The sequence below is a fragment of the Mytilus californianus genome, unplaced genomic scaffold, assembly GCF_021869535.1.
Source record: "Mytilus californianus isolate M0D057914Y unplaced genomic scaffold, xbMytCali1.0.p SCAF_5, whole genome shotgun sequence".
Classification (NCBI taxonomy): Eukaryota; Metazoa; Mollusca; class Bivalvia; order Mytilida; family Mytilidae; genus Mytilus; species Mytilus californianus.
Window position 1 is genome coordinate 101,058,670 of NW_026262701.1, and position 15,407 is coordinate 101,074,076.

The 15,407-nt window shown below is 32.5% G+C and overlaps 1 protein-coding gene across 1 annotated transcript in view; it reads right to left on the minus strand.

The window, feature by feature from the left end:
* LOC127702141 (uncharacterized) overlaps positions 1 to 10,829 on the minus strand; it is a 102,180-nt gene extending 91,351 nt beyond the window's left edge. Inside the window, exons 1-2 of the mRNA XM_052206242.1 lie at positions 10,531 to 10,829; positions 10,382 to 10,414 (exon numbers count right to left, since the gene is read on the minus strand). Of these exons, the coding sequence (XP_052062202.1) occupies positions 10,382 to 10,414; positions 10,531 to 10,555 (58 nt within the window). The 5' untranslated portion in view covers positions 10,556 to 10,829. The remainder of the gene's footprint in view (positions 1 to 10,381; positions 10,415 to 10,530) is intronic.
* Between the last annotated feature and the right edge of the window lie 4,578 nt (positions 10,830 to 15,407).

Genomic DNA, 15,407 nt, shown 5'->3' on the forward strand with positions numbered 1-15,407 from the left:
ATATTGATTGTAGGATACAAAATATATAAATTATAAAAATAAATCATAACTGTCTAGACACAATACACTGACTGACTTTAGGAACATGTTTAGCCAAATTTTTGGATTAAAACCTAACTTAACTCCCACTCATGGCAAGGAAAATGGTAAATTTAGGTACACCTGTGTATTTACAACTAAAACCAATGTCCTGAATCCTGGCAGGAATAAGCATGATTTCATCTGTGAGGAAGATGTCTAAATTTAATATAAAATTTCATTGATCAAACTACCACCTTTTTCCTGACCGCCAAACACCCATACCTTCACAAGCTTTGAAATAAACAGACAAATACTAAATTTTGTTCATACAGAAATTTTGTTAAAGTCACACCCTATTACCTGCTGGCATTACATCAAACACGTTTTGGAGTGTGTTGTCCATTTTCATTGAACTAGTACACATTTTTGTTAGGGGCCAGCTGAAGCCCGCCTCTGGGTGCGGTATTTTCTCACTGTGTTGAAGACCCATTGGTGACCTTTGGCTGTTTTCTGCTCTTTGGTCGGGTTGTTGTCTCTGACACATTCCCCATTTCCATTCTCAATTTTACAATAGGATCTGTAGGTCATTCCATACAATTGTTTTTGTTATCCAGTACAGCATATTTTTTATTGTAGTTTCGATAGCCATTGCAAAACAGTTGACTTTGCAATTGTGAACAGCAGATATGAATCTGTGTAATCTATTGCATCCTACTACATGAGCTGGTAATAGGGTGTGCAAGTGCCGATTGCTCAAACAAGACATGGCAGAACTTAAGTTACATTTTTAAATTAGTGGTTGTTATCAGGCCAAATCAATTTCAAGTACTGTGGATTCGTTTTTATTTGTTGGTTGCAATTTTCATTGGTTTCGTGGGTATAGGTAAACCACAAATTTAAATGATCAACAAATTATAAATTTTCTAGTCTTGTACACATTGGCAAAACCATGAAATCAAATATCCACGAAAATGCAAGTTTTCCTCCATCCAGATTGGACTTGTCACGGGCATCTTTAAATTAGGTAAATCTGATCAATTTGAAAGTCAGCCACAACCTCTATGCCAAAATAATTTTAAATCTCCAAAAAATCAGTATTTTCTCTTCTACCTCAAAAATTGAAGCACAATGGGAAAAAAATTGTCAGCATCAAAGAATATTAACGAGTTTAACATGAGGTATAATCTTATAAAATTTCAGTTTGAAAGAATGAGACCAGATGAAAAGTCTACAATTTAATTTCAATTCCAAGCTTTTACTTTAAACTTTTTAAATATTTTTAAGATTTCATCAAATCTGGTGGACTGAAAACTATCAAAACAAAACAAAAAAATCAGCAGAGGAGGTAGAAAACAGAAATAAATAGTAATTTGATTTAATACAGGTGTATAAGAATAAAGTTAGAATCTAATTTACTGCCTTTTCATTGAAATGTTTACTTAATGGTAAACATTAATGTTGGCACCTGTACCGTGATGCATAGTCTTGGATTATGCCAAATTTTCAGTAAAAGCTTCTTTTTATAAAGAATGTGTCAAAATATGATTAATGGTTGCTGTTTTCAAGGTAAAAATCAGTCACAGCATTTACATATTTAAGTCATTAACAAATGTAGAACTCTTAACAAAGACAGATACATATACATATTTTAAAAAATAAGTTTCCTGAAGCTCTGAAAAGTTATTTTATTCAAAGGCAGTGAAAAAATGATCAATAAAGTGAAGTATGTGCAAGTGCAAGAAGGTCTACCGATATTTGAAGGTTTCATATATATATATATTGCATGCCTTGGGCATTCCTGGCACTGATTCATAAACGTAATTTTTTTTTTTTAAATTCTTCAACAAATGAAGAAGAATCTTTTGACAAATTCATTTTTCTTATTGTAGATACCTTTAAAGCAGCCAGAATATTTCTTTGTTAAAAGGAAACTTGCTGTCTGATATCAGGGATTGCCTCTGTATACATCAACAAAAGATCATCTTTATGATTAGTAGATTTGGACCTTTTTGCAAAACTTAATCAAACCCATTCATGTGTAAAATGAGGGTCAAGACGACCTACTTTGAGCATAGAACTTCATTGCTAAACATGATTCAGCAACTGATAAAATTTCATTCTGATATGATTTGTAGTTGACTTTACTTAACTTAACCCCCACAGAAGAAATTAACAACAAACGGAATGCTATATAAGTGTAAATAAATCTGAAATTTAGTAGCTGTTCGACTTCTCTTTTTTTATCAATTTAAGCCAAAAGTTTGTAGTAGATGATTCAAATGTTGATTATACTTCTTGCAAGTCATCTACATGTCATAAAACACATAATTGGTTGAATAATATGTCTTCAATTCAAAATTCTGCACATCTCAAAATCCTGAGTGATGAAATACATGTCAAGATCCAGCTTGGCTGCATCAAAAAACAATTTTTGTCAATGGGAATTAATTTTGAATATACCAATCCTGAGTTGTTTTTTATGAATGAGTTACACCGGCTGACCAACAGTCAATCTGCGTAAACAACTTCATCCAACAATCGGTTCTTTCTGTGACTTAATAACATAAGCATTGAAATTTACAGGAAAGTGCACAAATTTGAAAGTCGTCTAGAGCATATCATAAATTATGTCAATTTTTATTGAATATCTAACATAAAAAGATGTTTTTCAAAATATTAAGTTTTTACGAGTTTTTTTTATCAAAATTCCACAAAAAAACAAATTAGACCTTTCTTTTATAGGTATTAACACTGTGCATAAAAATTTTGAAAATAGATTTTGGCATTTTTGATTTATGCATGCCATAGATGTGCTAAGGACAGATACTGATAGTCAGCCACTAGTCCATGTGGCTTTTAATGATGATGGCTGCATGAATCCAGCCTGTCAATGTGGAAATTCTGGTTTCTTTTGGTTTTTTGTATTGTTCAGATCAGAAAATTGTCTTATGGATGAATGTATTTTAACTACAAACAACACTATTTTTTTTTTATTTTCAACACAAAATAATTCAATCCTGCAGAAACTTCTAATTTCTAAATTACTATTACATATATTTGATAATTTTTTGATTGTTGTATTTATTCAACTCATTATATTGTATTATGAAAAAATGAAAAATTCAAAAAGTCACATTACAAACAATTCAAATAACTAATTTTTATCATGATAACAGCTTACAGTACATTGGAAAACATTCCAAATTACTGACTTCCAAAAAAAAAACATCTTCTGAATCAATGGTTAAAGATGTTATAATATTACACTATATTTCTTGATACTAGTACAAACTTTAAGTTGTGTAGTAGAGATGATTGCAAGACATTTTCAATGAAAAAAACTTGAGTTAAATCTGGCAAGTTTTTTGTGTAATGATTATTTATCAGTTATTGCATAGAGATGAAGTCTGATGGCTGTGTTATCAGTTGATGCAAAGCAGAATGTATGATGTCAAGGTTAAAAGTTGTAAATTATAAATTCTTATTTATTCACATAAATGTTTTCACCAATAAGATATATTTTTTCATGAAAGTCAGAATAAATCTGTTGTTACGGTTTAATGTGCTTGAACTGTTGTTAAGGATTAAGAAGTTTCAATTTATTTGAATTTTAAATCCCAGACCCATCTATGTTGGTAAATCAAGACAGTTTTTATAACCTTTAAAAAAAAGCATGCATTTAAAAATGTTTCTTTGGTTAAATATGATGCTCAATTCTAATCATAAAACAATTAATAAGACTGGGAGGACACAAAAAATAAGCAAAATCAGAAAAACTCCAAAAACAATGAACATCAAAGCTGTAAACTGTTAACCCCAGCAATATTCAAATACAGTTCTAGATTCCTAAAGCAAAAATTGTCAGGTCTGACAGCTTTCATGAAAGTTGTTTGTTATAATTTGCTGGTAGAACAAAAATCTAGGTACCACTATGAAAACAATGAGCTGCATTACAATCCATAAAAAAAACCTGCAAAACCCAAGCTGCTCAATAGGCATATATTATATGCTACTTCCAAGGTCATTACCGTATCAAACATTCTAATATACTTTAAAAGGCTGAAAAATTTAATTCAGAACATTACTGAAACAAATAGAGTATCAATGGCCAAGAGGCTGCAAACTTAAAAGCTTTGGTGGCAAGTTGGCAACCACAACTTGTACATTTAAAATAAAGAGATGTGGTACATGTATGATTGTCAATGAGACAACTATCCACCACACCATATGAGGTAGATGTAAGCAACTGTAGGTCACCCAACATGTAGATATTTTGAATTTACATGTAGCATACATGTACATATTTTGAAGTGAGCTTCATGTACAGGAAAAATAAATGGGGAATGTGTCTATGGGACACAGAAGATGCCCCCACTTGCATATAATGTTATAAAGGGACATAACTCAAGAACGATAAAAGTGATGCTACCCAAATTCATACTTGATCTGAGTTTTGTGGCAATTAGCATTGTGTATAAGTTTCATAATATTTGGTTGCTGCAAACTAAATTTAGAGAACTAAAACCAATTTTGGGATCTACGGACAAGGGTAAAACTTAATGCCCCCTCTGCTACAGCGTGGCATAAAAAGTATGTCAATTGAAAGTATTAAAGGGATTAACTTTCAAAATGAATCTCATATGACTGTTTTGTTGCATACTAATAGGCCTGTTATAAATGATGTCAATATTTTTTTCCTACAAATTCCAAATGAACATTAAAACTTCTACATTAATCAATTGATTCATTCTTAAAAACAGTTGGCTCTTCAGTGCTAATTAACTCTACATACAACTCATCCTAACAGTCTATAGCCTCACTCTATGCCAGGTATTCCTGGCATGCATAAACTGAACACACTTTTTTTCTCTTTCAGCTAAATGAAATACCCTAATTCACATTTACAAAGAATTTTACTTATTTATATCAGCACTTTAATCAAGATTTCAGAACTAATTTTTCTTCTTTCAGCCAGAACTGACATTTACTTGTTAAGTGGTTTACAACTGTTGGATTCATCAAATTGAAACTTTGTTGATTAATTTCTTGTTGTTCATGGCCAGTTAGGAGTCCTCGAAGCAGAGATGTTAATTTTCATTGCTTACAATTTAGTCAATGAAGTTTGAAAATATTCCTCCCCACCATAACAGTGATAATAAAGAAGAAATTTTTAACCACCTGGCAAGTGGCATAGATATGCTTATTTTGATCTTTCAAATATCCAACTGCAGACCAACTTGTACTTCTAAGGGAACCTAAGGTAATTTGACATACATTATTATGTCATAGGATCCCTATTAGTCTAATATGAATGAATATTAATACAGAATATCAATTGCAGCAAATTTCGGCCAACTGGACTGGAAATTTCTTTTTGCTTTCAACTTGAGAATTAGTACATGACAAAATAAGGACAGCAGATAGATCTTGCTACTAGATACCAAATCTGCAGCTTTTACATTATCTCTAACTAAAAAATCAAAACCAACCAATACAGAATAAAATTATCCTATTTCTAAATCAAAGGGAAAGAAAGCTGTGTGCTTACACACATTTCTGGAAAATCCAATAGAATAAATAAGATATCCACATTTGCAACCATTATTAAATAATTTCATTCTATGCTGAAAAATAGCAAAGCAAAAACTAGTAAGCGTCTTTATAAACTAATTAAATATAACTATATGTAACAGACCTACTGAAAATAAAACAGCAATTCAAATGGTCAACCTTTAGTCCATAAGCTCTTAATAACCCTGTGACAAATATTGATTGAATTCAACATTAATAATTCATTCTTCCTGGTTTCAGGCATTTCATTCTTTCTCTGATTTCAGTAAGGTGTCTCAGACTTAAAAATATCTATTACATATTTTGTAATAATAGTACAAGGTTCTCGTATACTATCATATAATTTTTTGTTCAACAGAAATTTCATTTGTTAAAAAAAAGTTAAAAAGATAAATGGATTTGGGTTTTAAAGCCAAATCTTAAATTGTTTCTGTTAAATTTATTCACAATTTTTATACAAACTCATTGTGATTAGAGCATGGAATTCGCAGACAACTGTCCTGGTTTTCTTGGCACTATATGTTGCCCTCTAAATGTCTTCTGGTTAATTTTGTTGGGTTGCTGTCTCATTGATTTATATGCCACATCTTCTTTTAAAGTTCCCTTAAAGTCTGTGCTGATGTAAACAGATATATTCCTTACTTCACATGTAATAATTTAAAATTTGAAGGGAACATTTATTGCAATAATTAAATGAACCCTTCAATTGCTTTATCAGTGGTCTCGTGGTAGCATGTTCGCCTCGAGTGCGGGAGGTCATGGGTCATCCTCATCATCATCAATTGCTTTAGAAAATTAAATCCAATTTAAAAGCACAAACCTCAACACTTAGGAAGGAATTATGGCCATAGTTGTGGCCTCCTGGTTTCAGAATCTTGGAAGTGGTATTGATCAAAACTTGCTAATAATGAATTTATTTTTCAGTTTTAATTTTGCATTAGAATAACTTTAGCAATGAAATAAAATCTTGTACTTTTAGGCAGGAACAAATACATTTCAGAAGGATATTAGCATCAACACATTATATGGTATACACCTGAACCACCTCTTTTTTGAAACCCCAGAATCTTTTCATACATGGCCTTTAAACAGAAAACAAATGCATTTTAACAGGAATAACCTTTGTTTAATGTAAATAGTTTACATGCAAAGGTAGGTCAAAACAACCTAACCAATCACTATGTTTGCCTGAAGGCTGTGGTCATTCACCTGTCTGGGGACTGGTCATGATTTTATTACTCCTTTACAAAATATGTTAACCATAAACAAGTATGTCTGGAAGTTAACCATTTTAATTGTTCAGTGAAACAGTTGATATAATGAATAAATTAAAAAAAAATAATTTTTTTTTAGAAGATTCAAAATGGTTTCCATTTATAAGCCAGCATGCAAAGCTAAAGATTATAAATAGTTACATAATTTACAGTTTAATGTATCTGAAAAAGTCAGCAATAAAGCATGCCATAATATGTAACTATTCTTATACATACAAATCCTTCTATAAATTTGTCTGACTGAAATCTTGAGCAAATCTGATCTTGTCAGACCTCTATTATGCAGTCAGATGAAATCATTCATGTAATGCTTCAAATAAGGAAATGATCTTTTCTTTCACTGTGATTTGTTTGAAAATTTCTATCAAAATGTTAAGGGTGCATAATCAAATTCAAGGCTGGTAGTGCAAGATCCTAAGTTATCATTTCTTCAACATTCAATACTAGTCTATGCCTTTCAAATCAAAGTTAAAAAGAAAATTGTTTGAAAAGTTATCACTTATGACAAGTCTACACCTCATGAATTTGATGTCAAAATTTAACATCTTCCCCTTCTGTATATTAAATGGGTCTGGTTACCAGAACACACAAATATTTTACTTGGGTCCAATTACAATGAATTAACAGAATTGCAATAGTCACACAAACTTTTGCATCACAAGTCAAAGATCTTGCATTATATACAACTTTTTAAGTCTGCTGTCTGACTCAAGTACATATCAATAATGGTTATGATTTTATTTAAATCGTTAATGGTGGAATACTATGGCTCCCATGTCTCCTTTAGTCAATGGCTTTCTCATTTCTATCCATGCCAAAAGAATGATTGAAAAAAATAGAAAATTCTTATAAAATCAATGTTTTAGTCTGGACTAACTGATCAATCATCCTAACAAATATAAAAAGTTTAACCATCTAATATTTTACATTCTGCAGTATCCAACAAATAAAATCATTCATGAATTTGTACTTTTATTTATTTACATCTACTAACTTTTTATGATGTTTTAGTCTTTAGTGATATTTTTAATCCTCACAGACTGACTTGCAAACTGTTTGTCTGTTTGTATATGTGATAATATACAATTCAATATATTACATATATTTAGTACATGTATTTAAAATCTATATATATTGGGCTAAATTTCATACAAGATATATATATATATCTCATAATCTGATACAGTGAAACATCTTTTATCTGTGGATAGTGTGCTTTTCATAATTTACTTGAAGTTTAGGCTGAGGGATGAAAGAGTTTGCTTCTTGTATTTATTTGGTAGCATTAGAAAACTGTAATCCGACGGCCTATATTGGATAAGCATGGGATGTTTGAATAAAATTGAGAATGGAAATGGGTAATGTGTCAAAGAGACATCAACCCGACCAAAGAGCAGAAAACAGCCGAAGGCCACCAATGGGTCTTCAACACAGCGAGAAAATCCCACACCCCAAGGCTACTTCAGCTGGCCCCTAAACAAAAATGTGTACTAGTTTAATGAAAATGGACGTCACACTAAACTCCAAAACATATAAATGAACTAAAATTAAAAAACATACAAGACTAACAAAGGCCAGAGGCTCCTGACTTGGGACAGGCGCAAAAATGTGGTGGGGTTAAACATGTTTTGTGAGCTCTCAACCCTCCCCCTATACCTCTAGCCAATGTAGAATAAACAAACACACAGCAATACACACAGTAAAACTCAGTTTATAAGAAGTCTAAGTCCGATGTCAGAATAGCTAACAAAAGAAACGAAGCAAAATGACAATGATACATAAATTAACAAAGGACTACTAGCAGCTACTGACATGCAGCTGCAGAGCTTAATTAAACTGATTGAAAGATTATGTCTTCATCATATGATGAATGCAGGGATGGAAGCAACTGAAAATGTTAAATTAGTACATCTGCAAATATGGGATCCAAAATTACAGGCTAAGCTACTAAATGCAAGTTTACTGGACAATAACTATCAAATACAGCGAAATTGTCATATTTTATCCTTGATTGCCCCCTAGCTAGTCCAAATCAAGGACGTATATTGTCCAAATAACAGTCAGAGAACAGACAAATCTCGGATAATTGTTATTTATTGATACTTATAAGTCTGTGGTAATAAAAACAATATTTGCAGCAGCTCTATAGGATATCATACTTATAACATGTCCTCACTCTTTTCTGAATAAATTTAGAATTCAATTTACCACTCTACATCAACAGAATGAAAAAGGTAACAATTGAGTCATACATGTATATGTACTATATAATTTACCAGACTTCCTGAAAATCATCAAAGGATTGTCAATTATTTAATCAGACAAGCTGCAATGATTCATCTGGTCAACCAAATAAGAAACTACAGAAAAAAGGGGGACCTATTCTATGAGGTCCTGAAAAATAGCAGACTCCGATTTACACTATAATTGCAGTTATCAAAATCTACAACAAGCCCATTTGCCTAGGCCTGTGAAAACCTTCATATATCCTTTAAATGTTGAGAAAAAGACATTTGACCGATAGGCTGGCTGTTGGCCAAAACATATTTCATGATGACTGTAATTGACAGCTTCGTCTGACCCTTATTGCATACATGTACTGTAAATTTAGAAATTATTGTGAGGTTTTTATTAATGCGAATAAAACAACTTGGTGAGTAACGCATTGATGAGAACTCAAATTTGATATCTGATACATATATATCTATATGCAGATTTTTTTTAAATCACAATAACTGATCTCACATATTTTTCTATTCTTCAAAATTGCAATAAATTCTGAATTAAAAGTATTTTTGGAAGTCTGACCATTTGATCACTAAAAAAATATCTGGATTAAACTACATATAATCATGATAATTACAATATAATTTCAGTAAACTCAGGAATTTCTTCTGTAAAACTTAGCACCAGAATTTGCTTCTTGATAAGTTCAGTAAACTGTCTATATATGAACAGCTTCATATAATCATAGTTTTCATTTTCAATATATTTTGACTGCTAGGAAATTCTTTTTAGGGTACAAATGTATTATATATCCAAATCTGCATAATTGACAGCTTTCTTCTTCTACTACATACAATTTTGTTTGAATTCACATTGTTTAAATTGTATGAAATAATTTTACATGCAAATATTTCATCTTTTGTGTCTAATGTTTACAAAGTTAAGTTATCAATATACACGACCAACACCTATATATATAAATAACTTTTCACCTGTCACTGTCCAGACTAATTCTACATATTTTAATTCAACTACTGCATATATAATTTAGCATAATTTCGATACAATGAAATAATATATGCAAAGCATTGTCGTGCAATGAATAAATATGCAGTCTACCTTGCTTAAACTTTGCCCCGTCTGCGGTTACGTAAGAGTAGCTCACTAATCAAACATTCAGCTTTGTTGATTGTCAATTCGTCTACCGACTGTCTGGGGCTGATAACCCTTCCAATACACTAAATGACATCACATGTAAACATAAGTAGGAAATGCAAAAATAAACTTACCGTTAGCAACGACCGTGTTGTACAAAAGTAATGCTGCAAAAGAAGAGAAAATTAAATAAATTTGCAGGAAGTTAATTGCACCTACAGACCGGAAGTCCACATGGAACCTAAGACACCGTGATTCCAAAGACTGTAAAATAAATACTTACCAAAAAGACCAAAACAAAATAGCATGTCTAGGTGAACAGAGACCCTCCCACTCCGACGGGATGATGCATAGAGTCTCGATTCCCCTTGCAGTGGTCATATATCCTGTTTATTGTGCAGACTTAACTCTCAGACGATATACACAGACCCGCCATCACTTTTGATGATTTGCGCATTCGACTGTCTGCGCACTTGCACAATTCTCCGACTGACGTCAAAAAGGATGTTTTTTCTTATATTTTTCTAATATTTTAAACTAACATATTGTCTTGTTAAAACCGCGGTGTTGAAGATTACGTAAAAATACATTTCAAGCGACTTAACTGATATTTTTTTTACCGTTGACCTACATTTTTATTGGTCTAATATTAGATTGTCAAAACGGCCTGGTGAACATGTGCATTTTTTACTACAAAAAGAGAACAGAAGGATTTGTACTTGGAGAACATAACAAAATTATACAAAATTTGATATTATCGATAAACAAATAAATAATTTTCTACAGCTGTGATTGTATTATCAACTTAATTTACAGTGAGAATAGTAGCAACATAATATTTTAATGGTTTAATCAAGGATTTGTGACATTTGTATACTATACAAATCCTTGGTTTAATATAATGCGTGATTAGTGTCTCTTGTTGACAGCATGCTACTATCATCTATGATAAAGCGAGAAAACATTTTCGGACAGCTTTTATGCTTTACCATTTTCAGAAAAGAAATGAATGAATGAATTCTTTATTTGCAAAGCAGTAGTTACATGCTATAGCAAACACAAACATATTTACATTGTGACACATAATAAACAGCAGAGAACAATATTCTAAGAAAGTACAATAGACAAATAATCAACTATAAATTAGATGTGATCTAATCTGTTGGCAGATTTTAAATAATTACACAATTTTCCAGCTAATGATCTAGATTTTGTTTGATACAAATACCTAAGTTTTGTCAGTTATATTTGGCCACGAACAGTAATATTTTGGCAAAAACTGCTTCCTTACAAATCTATACATAGGACACACTAGAGTAAAATGGTACTCATCTTCAACACTTTTCATATTACAGCAAGTACATAATCTGTTTTCTCTTGGTTTATTTTTATATTTGGTATTTGTAAATAAAAGTGTAACAACTTAGAATGCTCGGAAATCGAGCACCTGTCGTATTGATGCATGACGTTCGAAATCGATTTTTCAAATACTTATAGATCCTGAATATTTTCCTAATCATACACAATTAGCTTATAAAATCAAGTAAATACAGACATTGCAATACAATTATGATTGATTGAGATGTGCTTGCTTAACGCCCAGTGGCATACAACTTCAGTATACGAAAAACTGATAAACATCTGCTATGAAAACGGTAGAGCGATATTAGGGGATGACCATTTGATTTTCTTAGGATATGGACAAGAGTATTTTGAAAATAAATATCCTGGCCTGGTAAGAACTTAAAATAAATAACTTGGCACAAGACAGGAGAAAAATGTATGCTCTGTATCAACATGCAGAAAAGAGTTGTGTACATATATACATACAGCAAAGCTGCGGAAAAAATAATATAAAAATAAGAAGATGTGATATGATTGCCAATGAGACAACTCTCCACCAGAAACCAAATGACGTAGAAGTTTGTTAAGCAACAGATGAATTTGAATATCATCAATCAGCAAAAATAAATACAATATATCAAATGGTGGTCCCCTTATGAAGAAAGTAAACTTTGTGAAAATCATAGACTGTCACTTTATATCTCTCAAGAAATGATAAATATTTTTTTTTATTCTACTGATAAAGGGTTCACTGAGAAGCTTATACTTCTTTTTTTTTTACCATATCATAAAGACTGGAACAAAAAAAACATAACATTTATTAGCGATAACAAGTCAGTATGGAAGCATTTAAATCTGATGCCGTAGGACTTTTATTTGATGAACTTCAAAACAATTTAGATTTTTTTTACCATTCAGGACCCTTTTGGAAACAAGCATAATATATCTACTTATCTGACCGGGATGTAGGGTGGGGATTTGGAATGCCTCTGGAAAATGAGAAATGTTGGATATATAGGGATAGACATTTTGCCTTGCAACAGGACACCTGCAGAATACTTATTGGGTTGATACAAGGGTTCTTAATTTACCGTTCAGACCCAACATGACGGAGGCATCCGTTTTAACGCTGCCGTTAACTATACATCCCGTCGAAAGAAAAAAAAAACAATCAACATTAGACTAAAACATCAGGGAAATTATATGATCCCTTCAGCCATATCACTACAAGGACCTCAACACCGTTCAAAACCTAGAGGTTGTAGCCTTTCTGAAAAAAGGACCAAAATATCGTATACTAGCGAAAATGAATTTTAAAGAGTGTCGCCTACATCCATGACCGTGGGCTCCATGCACGGAGTTTCACAGAAGACAATCATAGCATTGCCAAATTTCAGTTTAAGGCCTCAACTCGGAACATTTGAAGGTCACTTAAATGTATTGCTTACTAAACTACACAAATCATGTCATATATCGTTTCATTTCGGTTTCAAGTAAGTGTTCTACAACCATGTTTTTGTTGTCCTAGTTCCATGAGTGCTTTAGATTAATGCATTTATCGTGGAATAGATTTAGTAAGAAAGCATATGAAATTAAATGGATTTTTAAAGTGTAAAATTAAGTGGTTGAGTGACAGTTTTGACTTTTCGACTCTGTATATTACACATCCACACAATTTTTATCAAACAGAAGTTTTCTTGTATAATCAAATTTTCATTCGAAAAATTTTGAAGCAAATTTTATTGCTATAACTCATATAAAGCCTTCTTCTGTAATGGACAAGATAAATATTCTAGATAATAAAATTGAGAATGGAAATGGGGAATGTGTCAAAGAGACAACAACCCGACCACTGAACAGACAACAGCAGAAGGCCACCAACAGGTCTTCAATGCAGCGAGAAATTCCCGCACCCGGAGGCGTCCTTCAGCTGGCCCCTAAACAAATATATATACTAGTTCAGTGATAATGAACGCCATACTAAACTCCAAATTGTACACAAGAAACTAAAATTAAAAATAATACAAGACTAACAAAGGCTAGAGGCTCCTGACTTGGGACAGGCGCAAAAATGCGGCGGGGTTAAACATACTGAAACTGTGATAAGATGATTATTAAAGCTTTGAGTGTTATGCTATACACCATTTATATGCATACGAGACGAACAAGGTTGCAGGTCGTCACAAGGGCACCAGTTGCGTCCCTTTAATAACAGACTTATGAATTACAATTTAGCGTCAAAATCAGTAACCATACTTCCGACTGAATTCCTTTTACTGGTAATAGAAACAATTACGCAAACTTACCTTTACCTTGATGACAATTTTGCTTTAAAAAAGCAAGAATTTTCTAATTATATTTTCGAAAATTGAACTTGCTTTAATCCGGCAGCAATAATTGTCCTTTTCCCGATTAGGATATTTCACTGTAGTCCACATGGAAAACTCAAGACTTAAATTTACGAAAAAAAAAAGAAAATGTTTTGTTTCTTATTGTTCAATTTCCTTATTTCGACGGTGGTTCTTTCTGGCCCTTTTAAACAACTCAAACGCTTTGTCCGTGTCTGTCTATGTTGAGATATGTTTGAACATAGATGTATGGGTTTATACATCTATGGTTTGTACAGCAGTTACAACTTGCATGACGTATATTTTGTCCTTTTGACGATTTTTATCACGCTACATTTCAAGACCAATTAATTTCTACTAAACAAAAATGAGTCTATTGACCGCGCACAGATGTATATCATTTAAACGGAAATGTTCTAAGCAATATCATATAATTTTAAACCAAATGGTGATGAAAGGTTTTCGAGAAATAGCAATTTAAAGAGAAAAAACTTTTTTGTCGTTTCACGTATATTTTATATATTTATATATCTGTTAAAACGAACCTTGTTTTTTGGGGGGATGAACATTACTCGACACTTTAAAATTTGAAGCACGGCTAATATGTTTGTTTTATTTTGTCTGCATTGAAAATGTGTATTTGTTTGTTCTGGATATTACAGGTAACTTCTTGTCTTCGGGTGCATTACATTTGTGCGCATTAATGATGATGATGATGGATGGCTGCTTAACGTCCAGCGGCAAATTAATATGCATATTCAGGACGAGAACATGTTAATGTAATATGAATATTTACCCTGCTTTGTACTAGACTGACACGCTGAGCCGGATTTTTAACGTGCCAGTTCACAAGTTACAGTCCGCAGGAAGACATGCCACCTTACCCGGACACATTTTGCTGTGTCCGAGCCGACCAGTCTTTACTCTTACTCCTTAATGCCGCGTGCTTAGCCGAGAGAAGCAGCAAATACCAATTTTTAAATTCGTTGGTTTGACCCGGCCGGGGTTCGAACCCACGAAGGTTGCTTAGCTGAGAAGCAGAAAATATCAATTTTAAAATCGTTTGTTTGACCCGACCGGGGTTTGAACCCACGACCTCCTGGACTAAAGGCGAACACGCTACCACGAGACCACCGAGGCGGTTAGTGTGCGCATTTGATGATTATTATTTTACGATTGCGCGCAAACTTTTATTACATTTTTGCGTATTCATTTTACAGGTAACACAGCTGAAAACTAACCAAAGATGCCAAACTTATAATTTTGAACGCCAGACGCGCGTTTCGTCTACATAAGAATAATCAGTGGCGCTCGAATCAAAACAGTTGGAAGGCCATATCAAATACGAAGTAAGCCGAAAATTCCCCAAGTAAGGCTAAGGCAATCTATCATGACATGGGGGTAGAAAAACCTTAGTGTTTCGAATAATTAATCTTTTTATAAACAGTAAATTTACAGGCAAGAACAT